We start from the raw sequence: 13,361 nt of genomic DNA on the forward strand, positions 1-13,361 counted from the left end.
AAAGGAAACCAACATACAAGCCCAGGAAGTGCAGAGAGTTCCACCCAAGATGAACCCAACAGGCCCACACCAAGACACATTATAGTTAAAATGGCAAAAAAAGGTAAAGACAAAGAGAGAAACCTAAAAGCAGCAAGAGAAAGACAATGGGCTACATACAAGGGAACTCTTATCAGACTATCAAATGACTTTTCTACAGAAAGTTTGCAGGCCAAAGGGGAGTGGCAGGAGGTATTCAAAGTGATGAAAAACAAAGGCCTACAACCTAGATGGCTTTATACAGCAAGGCTATCATTTAAAATTGAAGGAGAGATAAAGAGCCTTCCTAGAAAAGAATAAGCTAAAGGAATTCATTACCACCAAGCCAGCAATGCAGGAAATATTAAAAGGGCTTCTGTAAGCAGAAGAAAGATGAAAACAATCTAACTAATGAAGACCAGAAATACAAATAACAAAATGGCAATAGCTATGTACCTATCATGAATCACTTTAAATGTAAATGGGTTAAATGCTCCAGTCAAAAGACACAGGGTGGCTGAGTGGATAAGAAAACAAGACCCTTGTATATGCTGTATACAAGAGACTCACCTCAGATCAAAAGACACACACAGGCTGAAAGTGAAGGGCTGGAATAAGATATTTCATGCAAATGAAAATGAGAAAAAAATCTGGAGTAGCAATACTTATATTTGACAAAACAGACTTTAAAATGAAGAATATATTAAAAGACAAAGATGGGCACTATATAATAATAAAGAATTATCACTTATTCTCCTCAAACTATTCCAAAAAATCCAGAAGGAAGAAAGGCTCCCAAACACTTTTTAAGAGGCCACTATCACCCTGATCCCAAAATCAGACAAAGACATTACAAAAACAAAACAACAACAAAAAACAAAAAAAAAAAACAACTACAGGCCAACATCCCTAATGTTGGGGATGGTGGGCTGCGCCCCCTGCAACTAGCAACAGCAACTAGACCTGGAGCTGAGCTGCGCCCTCCACAACTAAGACTGAAAGGACAACAACTTGAAGCTGAATGGCACCCCCCACAAACTAGGATTGAATGGACAACAACTTGACTTGGGAAAAAAAGAAGAAAGTTTGCAGACATTACCTTTAGTAATATTTTTACTGCTATATCCCCTTGGGCAGGGAAGTAAGAGAAAAAATAAACATGGAATTACATCAAACTAAAAAGTTTTTTCACAGTAAAAGAAACCATCAATAAAACAAAAAGACATCCTACTGAATGGGAGAAGATATTTGTCAATGATATATCTGATAAGGGGTTAATAACCAAAATTTATAAATAGCTCATTCAACTCAACTCCAGAAAGCAAACAACCTAATTAAAAAATGGGCAGAGAACATGAAGAGACATTTTTCTACAGAGGACATACAGATGGCAAACAGACGTATGAGAAAATGCTCAACCTCACTAAGCATAAGAGAAATGCAAATAAAAACCACAATGACATACCACCTCACCCGTCAAACTGGCTATAATCAATAAATCAACAAACAAGTGCTGGCTAGGATGTGGAGAAAAGGGATCCCTCATGCACTGCTGGTGGGATGGCAGATTGGTGCAGACACTATGGAAATCAGCATGAAGGTATCTCAAAAAACAGGAAATGAAATTACCTTATGGTCCAGCAATTCCACTCCAAGATATCTATCCAGAGAAAGCAAAACACTAATTCAAAAAAATTTCTTAACCCCGATGTTTGTTGCAGCACTATTCACAATAGCCAAGACATGGAAACAACCAAAAAGCCCATCAGTAGATGACTGGATCAAGAAACTCTGGTACATTCATACAATGGAGTATTACTTGGCCATAAAGAAGAATGAAATATTACCATTTGCAACGATGTGGATGAACCTAGAGAACATTATGTTAAGTGCAATAAGTCAAACAGAGAAAGACAAATACCATATGATCTCACTTATATGTGGAATCTAAAGAATAAATGAACAAACTAATCAGAAACAGTCTCAGTGATATAGAAGAAAAACTGAGGATTGCTAGATGGGTGGGTCAGGATGAAGGAGAAGGTGAGGGGATTAGAAAGCACAATTGGTAACCACAAGATTGCCACGGGGATACAAAAGACAGTTTGGAGAATATAATCCACAATTTTGTAAAGATTTTGTAGGGTATTTGATGGACACTTGTCTTCTTAGGGAGGCCACTTCATGGATGGTGTAGGTGCCTGACCACTGCAGTGTACACCTGAACCTGAAGCTGAATAATAATGAATGCCAACTATAATTTTATATATATATATAAATTTATATATATATATATAATCATAGGAAGTGGAGTACAGCATAAGGAATAGAGACAGTGGAAATGTAACAGCTGTATGCGACGTCAGAGGGGTAGTAGATTGGGGAGGGGGGTTATCACTTTGTGAGGGGTATAAATGTCTAACTATTGCATTGTTTTGTATACCTGAAACTAATAATTAACAGAGAGAGAGCCCAAATAAATAAAATCAGAAAAGAAAGATAAGTGACAAATGACACCACAGAGATACAAGGGATTATAAGACTATACTATGAATGATTATATGCCAACAAATTAAAAATCTAGATGATAAAGACAAATTCCTAGAAACATACAACCTTCCAAGATTTGATCAGGAAGAAACAGAAAATTTGAACACTGACTACTAGTAACAAAATTGAATCAATAATCAAAAAACTCCCAACAAACAAAACTCCAGAACCAGATGGCTTCACAGGTGAATTCTTTTAAACATTTAAATAATTAATACCTACCCATCCCAAACTATTCTCAAAATTGAAGCTGAGGGAAGATTCCCAAACTCATTTGATAAAGCCAGCATCACCGTGATACCAAAACCAGACAAAGACACTACAAAGACTATTATAGGCCAATATCCCTGATGAACATAGATGCAAAAATCCTCAACAAAGTATTAGCAAACCAAATTTGGCAATACATTAAAATGATCACATAATATGATCAAGTGGGATGCATTCCAAGGGTTCACTATCTGGAAACCAATTAATGTGATACAGAACATAAACAAAATGAAGGATAAAAATCATATGATTGTATCAATAGATGCAAAAAAAGAATTTGACAGGGGCGGCTAGATGGCTCACTTGGTTAGAGCGCGAGCTCTTCACAACAGGGTTGCCCTTTCGATTCCCACATGGGTCAATGAGCTCCGTCCTCCCAACTAGATTAAAGGACAACGACTGATGGGTCCTGGAAAAACACACTGTTCCCCAATATTCCCCAATAAAAATTTAAAAGACATTTGATAAAATTCAACATCCATTTATGATTTAAAAAAAAAAAAACTCCACTAAGTGGGTATAAAAGGAACATATCTCACCATCATAAAGGCAATATATGACAAACCAATAGCTAACATCATACTCAATGGGGAAAAACTGAAAGCTTTTTCTCTAAGATCAGAAAAACATACAAGATGCCACTCTTATCACTTTTATTGAACATAGTATTGGGAGTCCTGTCCACAGCAATCAGACCCAAAAAAAATGAAATAAAAGGTATCCAACTGGAAAAGAAAGAAGTAGAATTGTTACTATTTACAGATGACATGATACTACATATATAGAAAACCCTAAAGATTCCAGTAAAAACTAATTGGAACTAATAGATGAATTCAGTACAGTTGCAAAATACAAAATTAATATACAGAAATCTGTTGCTTTTGCATATACTAATAATGAACAATCAGAAAGAGAAATTAAAAAGAATAATACAATTTACAGTCACATAAAAAAAGAATAAAATACCTAGGAATAAATTCAACCAAGGAGGTAAAAGACCTGAACTCAGAAAATTACAAGACATTAAAGAAAGAAATTGAGTAAGACACAAATAAATAAAAGAATATACATGCTCATGGATTAAATGAATTAACATGATTAAAATGTTCATATGACCCAAAGCAATCTACAGATTCAATACAATCCCTATCAAAATACCAATGGTATTTAGCACAGAACTACAACAAATAATCCTAAAATTTATATGGAACCATAAAAGACTCTGAATATTCATAGCAATCTTGAAAAAGAGGAACAAAGTTTGAGGTATTACGGTACCTGATATCAAACTACACTACAACGCTTTAGTAAGCAAAATAGCATGGTACTGGCATAAAAACAGACACATAGGTCAATGGAACAGAATAGAGAGCCCAGAGATAAACTCATACATAAATGGTCAATAACTAAGACACAGTATGCAAGAATACACAATGGAGTAAAGACAGTCTCTCCAATAAATGGTATTAGGAAAACTATACACATACATGCGAAAACAATGAAACTAGACCACTTTCTTACACCATATAAAAGAACACACTCAAAATGGACTAAAGATTTAAATGTGAGACCTAAAACCATGAAACTCCTAGAATAAGAATATAGGCAATATACTCTCTGGCATTGATCTTAACAATATTTTTTTAGATTAGTCTCCTCAAGCAAGGGAAACAAAAGGAAAAATAAGCAAATGGGATTACAGTAACTAAAAAGTTTTTGCACAGCAAAGGAAACCATCAATAAAATGAAAAGGCAACCTACTGAATGGGAGAAGATATTCACAAGTGACATATCCAATAAGGGGTTAATATCCAAAACATATAAGGAATCCATACAACTCAACAGCAAAGAAACGAACAATCTGGTTAAAAAATAGACAGAGAACCTTTTCTCCAAAGAGGACATATGGATGGCCAATAGACATGTGAAAAGATGCTCGATATCACTAATCATCAGGGAAATGCAAATTAAAACCACAATGAGATATCACCTCACAAATGTCAGAATGGCCAACATCAATACATCAACAAACAACTGTTGGTGAGGATGTGGAGAAAAGGGAACCCTTGTGCACTGTTCATGGGATTGCAAATTGGTGCAGTCACTATAGAAAACAGTATGGAGGTTCCTCAAAAAATTAAATATACAACTATCATAATCCAGCAATTCAATTTCTGGGTACTTATCCAAATAAATTCAAAACACTAATTTAAAAAGCTCTATGCAGCCCTATGTTCATTTCAGCGTTATTTACAATAGCCAAGATATGGAAGCAAACTAAGTGTCCATTAACAGACAAATGGATAAAGAAGATGTGGTACATTTATACAATCAAATATTCCTCAGCCATAAAACAAAGGTGAACTCTTGCCATTTGCAACAATAAGGATGGACCTAGGGTATATTATGCTAAGAGAAATTAGTCAGACAGAGAAAGACAAATATCATGATTTCATTTATATGTGGAAACTAAAGAACAAAATAAATGAACAAACAAATCAGAAATAAACTCATAGATACAGAGAACAGAGTGGTGGTTGCCATGTGAGAGGGGGGTTGGAGGGATGGGTGAGAAAGAGGAAGGGATTAAGATGTGCAAATTGTCAGTTATAAAAACAGTCAAGGGGAGACGTCATCAAAATGGCGGCGTGAGGTGAGCCTCTGGAAATCTCCCCTGGAATTTACAACAAATTGAACAACTATAACTCCACAAAGGACTCCCTGCGCAGCAGAGAGGCAAGACGAAGAGTCTCACTACTGAATTCACCTAAAGGTGGGAGAATTGCGCGAGCAGGGGAGGAGGGAAGGGAGAAGTGTGGAGATGACCCGCGCGCGGGCGCAGGACGCAGACCTAGCTCAGGGCTCCAAGCTCGCTGCTTCCCGGAACTACCGCAGCTGCAGGAGAGGGAAGAACTCGGACTGCTAGGGCTCCGCTTATGGCCCACAGGGCTGAGGGGGCAGCCTATAACAGGGCTGAACCCAACGCTCACAGCAGAGACTTCGGAGCAAAGACTGAGGGAAGAAGGCTGAAAACGGTGGTTTAAGCCCTCACTGCCGAGCAGAGAACAGAAGCCTTAGGCACTTAGACTAGTTGCCCCCTCCCTACCCTCCCAGAGCTTGACCGGCCCCACCTGCCCAGTGCTAGAAGCAGAACAGTAGCTGTATCAGATCAAAAGAACAGAATATTTGCAGTTTTGAGAACTGTGGTCTGCAGACATGGAACTAGCCCAACTAGTTCGGGCAAAGGGGAGGGAGCTGTGGAAGCAGGACTGGCTGTGGTGGTGGTCGCCGCCATTGCTCTTGACCACCTCTCACAACTCACCCTGCCCCTGACCCCACCTATCTGGGCGGATACCTGCAGGAGTAAACAGAGCTGCTGAAGCACATGGGCTCTGAATGTAGAGCAGAAGAGCTTTGGAACATCAAAAGCTCTCCACATCCCCCCACAGAGGTGGCACCGTATGACCCAGGCGAACTGTTAACAGAGGAGAAGCCCGTCTCCCAGGGAATCCCACCATTGTGTGAGAAGCTGGAATAGTGCAGAGAAAACATAACACTACAGTGCGAGAGAGAGAGAAAAAAGGGTTGCAGTCGGAAGAAAATAAAACATTCTACCAACAAGTAGTGGAAAACAAAAGAGAGACCTCTTCCTATCAACCTGTGCAGAACCCACTCCTGTAGATGTCTAGGAGGAGAAATAATAAATCATTAAGTGCCATGAATAACCAAGGCAACAAGACAGCTCAGAAAGAAAGTGAAAAGTCTCCAGAAAATAAACTTAAAGATATGGAAATATGTGACTTAAATGACAGAGAATTCAAAATTGAATCAGTCATCCAAAACCTTCCCAAAAGCAAAAGTCCGGGACCAGATGGCTTCACTAGTGAATTCTACCAAACCTTCAAAGAGGATCTAATACAAATCCTGCTCAAACTCTTCCAAAAAATTGAAGAAGAGACAGTACTCCCTAACTCATTTTATGAGGCCAACATTACCCTGATACCAAAACCTGGTAAGGACAGCACAAAAAAAGAAAACTACAGACCAATATCTCTGATGAATACCGATGCAAAAATCCTAAATAAAATTCTAGCAAATCGAATACAACAATGCATTAAAAAGATTATTCATCACGACCAAGTGGGGTTCATCCCTGAGGCACAAGGATGGTTCAACATCTGCAAATCCATCAATGTGATACATCACATAAACAAAATAAAGGACAAAAATCATATGATTATATCAATTGATGCAGAAAAAGAATTTGACAAGATACAACATCCGTTTATGATTAAAACACTTAATAAAATAGGTACAGAAGGAAAATACCTTAAAATAATAAAGGCCATATATGACAAGCTCTCAGCTAATCTTATATTTAATGGTGAAAAACTGCAACCCTTTGCTCTACATTCAGGAACACGACAGGGCTGTTCCCTATAACCTCTGCTTTTCAACATAGTGTGAGAAATCCTTGCCAGAGCAATCAGGCAAGAGAAAGAAATAAAAGGCATCCAAATTGGGAATGAAGAAGTTAAATTATCACTCTTTGCACATGACATGATGCTGTATATAGAAAACCGTAAAGGTCCACCAAAAAGCTATTAGAAACAATCAACGAATACAGTAATGTGGCCAGCTACAAAATCAACGTACAAAAGTCCATTGCATTCCTATATACTAGCAATGAAATCTCAGAAACAGAAATAAAAATAAATTCCTTCTGCAATTGCAGCAAAAAGAATAAAATACCTAGGAATAAACTTAACCAAGGATGTGAAGGACCTATATGCTGAAAACTATAAGACATTTTTAAAAGAAATTGAAGAAGACACAAAGAAATGGAAAAACATTCCGTGCTCATGGATTGGAAGAATCAACATAGTTAAAATGGCCATATTACCCAAAGCAATATACAGATTTAATGCAATCCCCATCAAAATCCCAATGGCATTTTTTAAAGAAATAGAACAAAAAATCATCAGATTTGTTTGGAACCACAAAAGACCCCGAATAGCCAAAGCAATCTTAAGAAAAAAGAACAATACTGGAGGTATCACACTCCCTGACTTTAGCTTGTACTACAGGGCTACAATAATCAAAACAGCATGGTATTGGCAGAAAAACAGACACATAGACCAATGGAATAGAATTGAGAACCCAGAAATAAACCCCCATAAATATGGACAGATAATTTTTGACAAAGAAGCAAAAAACATGCAATGGAGAAAAGACAGCCTCTTCAATAAATGGTGCTGGGAGAATTGGAAAGCCACGTGCAAAAGAATGAAACTGGACTGCTATCTGTCACCATGTACCAAAATTAATTCAAAATGGATCAAAGACTTAAGCATAAGACCTGAAACAATAAACTGCATAGAAAAAAACATAGGTACTAAACTTACAGACCTTGGGTTCAAAGAACATTTTATGAATTTGACTCCAAAGGCAAGGGAAGTAAAAGCTAAAATAAATGAATGGGACTATATCAAACTTAAAAGCTTCTGCACAGCAAAAGAAACCATCGACAAAATAAAGAGGCAACCAAGTGAATGGGAGATTTTTGCAAACAGTGCCTCCAACAGGGGGCTAATATCCAAAATATACAAGGAACTCATGCAACTCAACAACAAAAAAACAAACAACCCAATTGAAAAATGGGCAGAGGACCTGAAGAGACATTTCTCCAAAGAGGACATACAAATGGCAAATAGACATGAAAAAATGCTCAACATCACTAATCATCAGAGAAATGCAAATCAAAACCACAATGAGATATCACCTCACCCCAATTAGAATGGCTATCATCAACAAGACAAATAGTAACAAGTGTTGGAGAGGCTGTGGAGAAAAAGGAACCCTCATACACTGTTGGTGGGAATGCAGACTGGTGCAGCCGTTATGGAAGGCAGTGTGGAGGTTCCTCAAAAAATTACAAATAGAATTACCTTACGACCCAGCAATCCCACTCCTAGGTATCTACCCAAAAAATCTGAAAACATTTATCCATAAAGACACGTGTGCTCTAATGTTCATTGCAGCTTTATTTACAGTGGCCAAGACATGGAAACAACCAAAATGTCCTTCGATAGATGAATGGATAAAGAAGTTGTGGTATATATACACAATGGAATACTATTCAGCGGTAAGGAAAGATGAAATAGGAGAATTTGTGACAACATGGATGGATCTTGAGAATATAATGCTAAGCGAAATAAGTCAGACAGAAAAAGCAGAGAAACATATGATTTCATATGTGGCATATAAAAACAACAAAAGAACAAGACAAACAAATGAGAAACAAAAACTCATGGACACAGACAAGAGTTTAGTGGTTACCAGAGGGTAAGGGGGACAGGTGGCTGGTAGATGAGGGAAAGAGGGATCAACTATATGGTGATGGAAGGAGAACTGACTCTGGGTGGTGAACACACAATGGGATTTATAGATGATGTAATACAGAATTGTACACCTGAAATCTATGTAACTTTACTAACAATTGTCACTGCAATAAACTTTAATTAAAAAAAAAACAGTCATGAGAATGTAAAGTATGGCATAGGGATTATAGGCCATAATATTATAATAACTACGTATAATGTCAGATGGGTACTAGACTTACTGGGGGAAATCACTTCATAAATTATATAAATGTCTAATCACTATGTCTTACACCTGAAACTAATACACTTTATATCAACTATAATTACACTTGATCTTAGCCAAAAGGCCAAGAAGCGATTCAACTATAATTGAAAAATAAATTTTTAAAAAAGCAGTTCCATAACCCACATTTGAGACGTCTAGTCTACTTGAGAACTGAAGCACCCAACACAGCCACAGTCCCGGACACCAGGACCACAGCACGGGTTCGGAGAAGGCACTCGGCGTGCACAGTTGTGCCCCACTATACGGAAACATGACTGAGGTGTACAGGAACACCCTCTCACCCTTCCACACACCCCTCCCATGCAGTCTCACTTGGCCCAGCAACGGGCATGAAGTCTAATGAGAAAGCACCAGGGTCTATAGAAATATAATACAATTGATTCATCATCACCAAACAAGACTAAATTAGGACCCCCAAGAACTGATCTGTGATATCCTAACATTTAATAACCTAAAGCACGGTCTTGAGATAATTCCAAGTATAATTGGAATTACATAATTGGCCAAAGGTTCCCTTTATCCTGGTTGAATGATTTAAACATCTCTCACTAGCAGGAACCCTCCTTTGTGCTGGGTGAGGACATACTGTGATCTACCAGCACTACCCAGGGGAGAGACATCTGGTCTCCCTCAGCACTATGCATCAAGTAGATCCAGGGTGCTAGATACCAAGGACTATCAGTGGGTTCTGAGCAGGTGCTGGGAAAATGAGACTAAGCTTCATTACATGGAAACAGAACTCATGGTATACAAGAACAGCCTCTCTCCCTGCTGCAGACAAACCTCCCTCCATGCTCCCAAACTTTGCTGTGAAAATGAGTGGTAGGTGAATGGGAGATGTCAAGGGATGAATTCTAATAAAAAGAGCAGCAGGGTCTGTCCTCCCTTCCATAAACGCTAATAAGACACACCAAAGAACTGACCTGCGACGTCCAGGCAGAAGGAGACCCTCTGGCCCCCGGCCTCGCAGCTGTACTCCCCGCTGTCCGCCTTCCCCGCCTGCTGCAGCACCAGACGCCGGGCGCAGCCCTTGGCCTCCATGCGCACTTTCGAGCTCCCACTCAGCTTCTTGCCATCCTTGTACCACGTCACCTCCGTCTGGGCCTGGGCCACCTCACAGCTCAGCATGGCGCTGGCCCCCGCCTCGGCCTGCACCTCACTGCGTGCCTGCTGCTCCTTGGCAAACACCACCGTGGGCTCTGGGGACAGGCAGGGACGCACAGGGTCAGAGACACAAAGCTGGTATCAGACTGTGTAATAGGCACCAAAGCTTTAGAGTTCAGTACATTTTCTCCTTGGAGCCACGTGCCTCGTGGGGCATTAGTGCCGCTGTGGTGTTAGAGTTGTGTTTACAAACGTATGTCTCCTGTCATGGAACCACAAATGTGTGTTTGCAGGTTATTCTGACCAAGAACATCCTATAAGTGGAGGAAGGTGGCCGAGGTTATTCTGGCACCTGTCACTGCCACTTCATTGTCTTTCCCATGTGATAGTCAGCTCTGGTGGGCAGGTGGGGTTGGTCACTCTTATATCCCCAGAGCTTGGCACATGGCATGTCCTCCACAAATGAATCTACATTTTTCTAGGTACAATTCACATGTAAATTGCGCTAATCTACTTGTACAGCTTAATGAAATATAGGCACCTATCCCCATGTCCCCAGACATAGCGACAAACAGAACATTTCTAGCTCCCCATTCACTGATGACACCCTTCCAAAGGTAACCATCATCCTGACTTCTGTCACCAACAATTACTTTGGCCTGTTCTTTTGTCTCACATGAATGAATCATATTATGTATTCTTCCACTCAGGATAATGTCTGTCAGATCGACCATGTTGTTATACGGAGCAGGGATCTGTTGTTCTGTACAGATGTACAGGATTCTGTTGAATGACACCACCATTTATTTTTCCTTTTCCTCATGTGGTTCATTTGGGTTGTTTCCAATTTGGGGATATGATAAATAAAGCTGCTATGAATAGTCTTGTGTATATCTTTGGGGTCATGTGGGTAGGGACATAGGTAGGTCTGCATTGGGCTTTAATAGATATTTCCAAATAGTTTTCCAAAATGGTTGTACCAATTCACACTCCCACCAGCAGTGTGCAAGTTCTGGTTCTCCACATTCTTACCAACACCTGCTATCATCAATTTTGTAAAGTTGTATATGTTCCATTAAACTCAAATGACTACATAGGTTCCATGATGTAGATTCATTCATTCATTCATTCAATCAATCATTGACTCAACTAAAGTCAATGGAAGGCCCACAGTGTGCAGGCATTATGGTGGTGGCTGGGGCGCTACGGTGAGCAGTACAGTCTCTGTTCTCACAGAGCTTGCCTTATCACGGAGAGAGAGAGACAGACAAGTGAACATAAATCATGGCAATAATGACATAATGCTATGCTGAGTGTTGTGATGAAATAAAACAGATGACATGCTATAGAGAAGGGCCTGATTGGTGACTTATATTTGAAGGTCAGAATAGACTTTACTAAGGAGTGACACTGAGGTGGCCTGCTAAATGATAAAAGGGAGGCAGCACTGATTAAAACCCAGAAGAGACATTCTAACGGAGGTGAGAGTTAGGGTCAGGGCTCTCCTGCAGGGATAGCTATGAAGTGAGCAAGGAAGGTACAAGGGAACTGCTCAGAGATGGGGCCACATGCAGCACCTGCTTTTCCCTCATGGCACTTCTGCTTTTGGGTATGGAGTGGCAATGAAAATCCAGCTATAGGGCTGCAACTAAGACACAGGGAAACCAGTCATGCTGTGGACATCCAGGATGGACAGAGTGATGAAATTAGAGATTGAGCAGCCAAGTCTCCAGGGAAAAGGGACCATGTAGAATTGAGCCCCACACTCAGCCATATTCCCCTCAAGACATTTGATGAGTGTCAAAGCTGCATGGGGCAGGAGACTAAGAAGCCAAGCAGGAAACTTCTAAAAAGTAGAGTGGACTTTTAGCATCATGCATTATCAGGGAGACAAATATCAGAGTTGAGTGTCTGGGGGCGAGGGACCCCTATCCACACCCTGAGTCTTTGCAGGAACCCTTGAGGACAATGCCCAGGATTGGGGGCAAACCAGACATAGATGACCCTGATCAAAACTGAAATGTAGCCTTGAGTAAGCACGGTACTAAAGAGACTTAGTCGTCCTTTGTAGGGAGCTGGAGCATTAAGGGTTAAGAAAATGTAACTTCAAGCAGAGTTTGGGAGGATCGTTAAGGGGAACTCCGATAAGCATAAAGAACAAACAGACACCTGCTGCCCTGGGAATGGGAAAATATCAAAAGGTCTAAAGACAGTCAGGGCCAAACTTTGGAAAAACATAACTAATCTGTACTTGCTGCCTCAGCTGCTTTATGTAACCTTCTTGTTTCTGTGTGTATAAAAGAAAGCTGAAAAATAAAGTAGGCGCTGCAGTCTAATTAGAACTGCTCGCCCTCCCGATCCCATCTTTGTCTCTTGTCTATTTTTTTCTCAATCCTCACTCCCCACTTCAGGAACCGTTCGTATCGTCGGCAGGCTCCGACAGTCCTTTCCCTGCCTAGCAAAGGAAAGAGTGATCCTCTTTCTGGAATAAGATTAACAGCATCCATATTAACACATTTTCTCACACAATGTGTAACAGTCATTCAAAATTTAGCTGATATGCCAAGGAGAGGAGCAAATAGAAAATAAATAAAAAAGGCAATATCAGATGATCAGTTATAACGATTATCAGACTATGATATGGCCATGATTAATATTTTTAAAATATGAAAGAAAGGAAATAGATCAAATATGAAAATTTTACTATGGAGTCTAGAATCTATAAGAAATTAATCAAATGGAAATTTCAG

The 13,361-nt window shown here is 39.6% G+C and overlaps 1 protein-coding gene across 1 annotated transcript in view; it reads right to left on the reverse strand.

Annotated features, from left to right (window-relative positions):
* Positions 1-13,361, reverse strand: part of OBSCN (obscurin, cytoskeletal calmodulin and titin-interacting RhoGEF) — a 137,828-nt gene that overhangs the window by 86,879 nt on the left and 37,588 nt on the right. Inside the window, 1 exon segment of the mRNA XM_074314098.1 lies at positions 10,431-10,706. Coding sequence (XP_074170199.1) covers positions 10,431-10,706 — 276 coding nt within the window.

Source organism: Rhinolophus sinicus, linkage group LG10, assembly GCF_036562045.2.
Source record: "Rhinolophus sinicus isolate RSC01 linkage group LG10, ASM3656204v1, whole genome shotgun sequence".
NCBI classification, from domain to species: domain Eukaryota; kingdom Metazoa; phylum Chordata; class Mammalia; order Chiroptera; family Rhinolophidae; genus Rhinolophus; species Rhinolophus sinicus.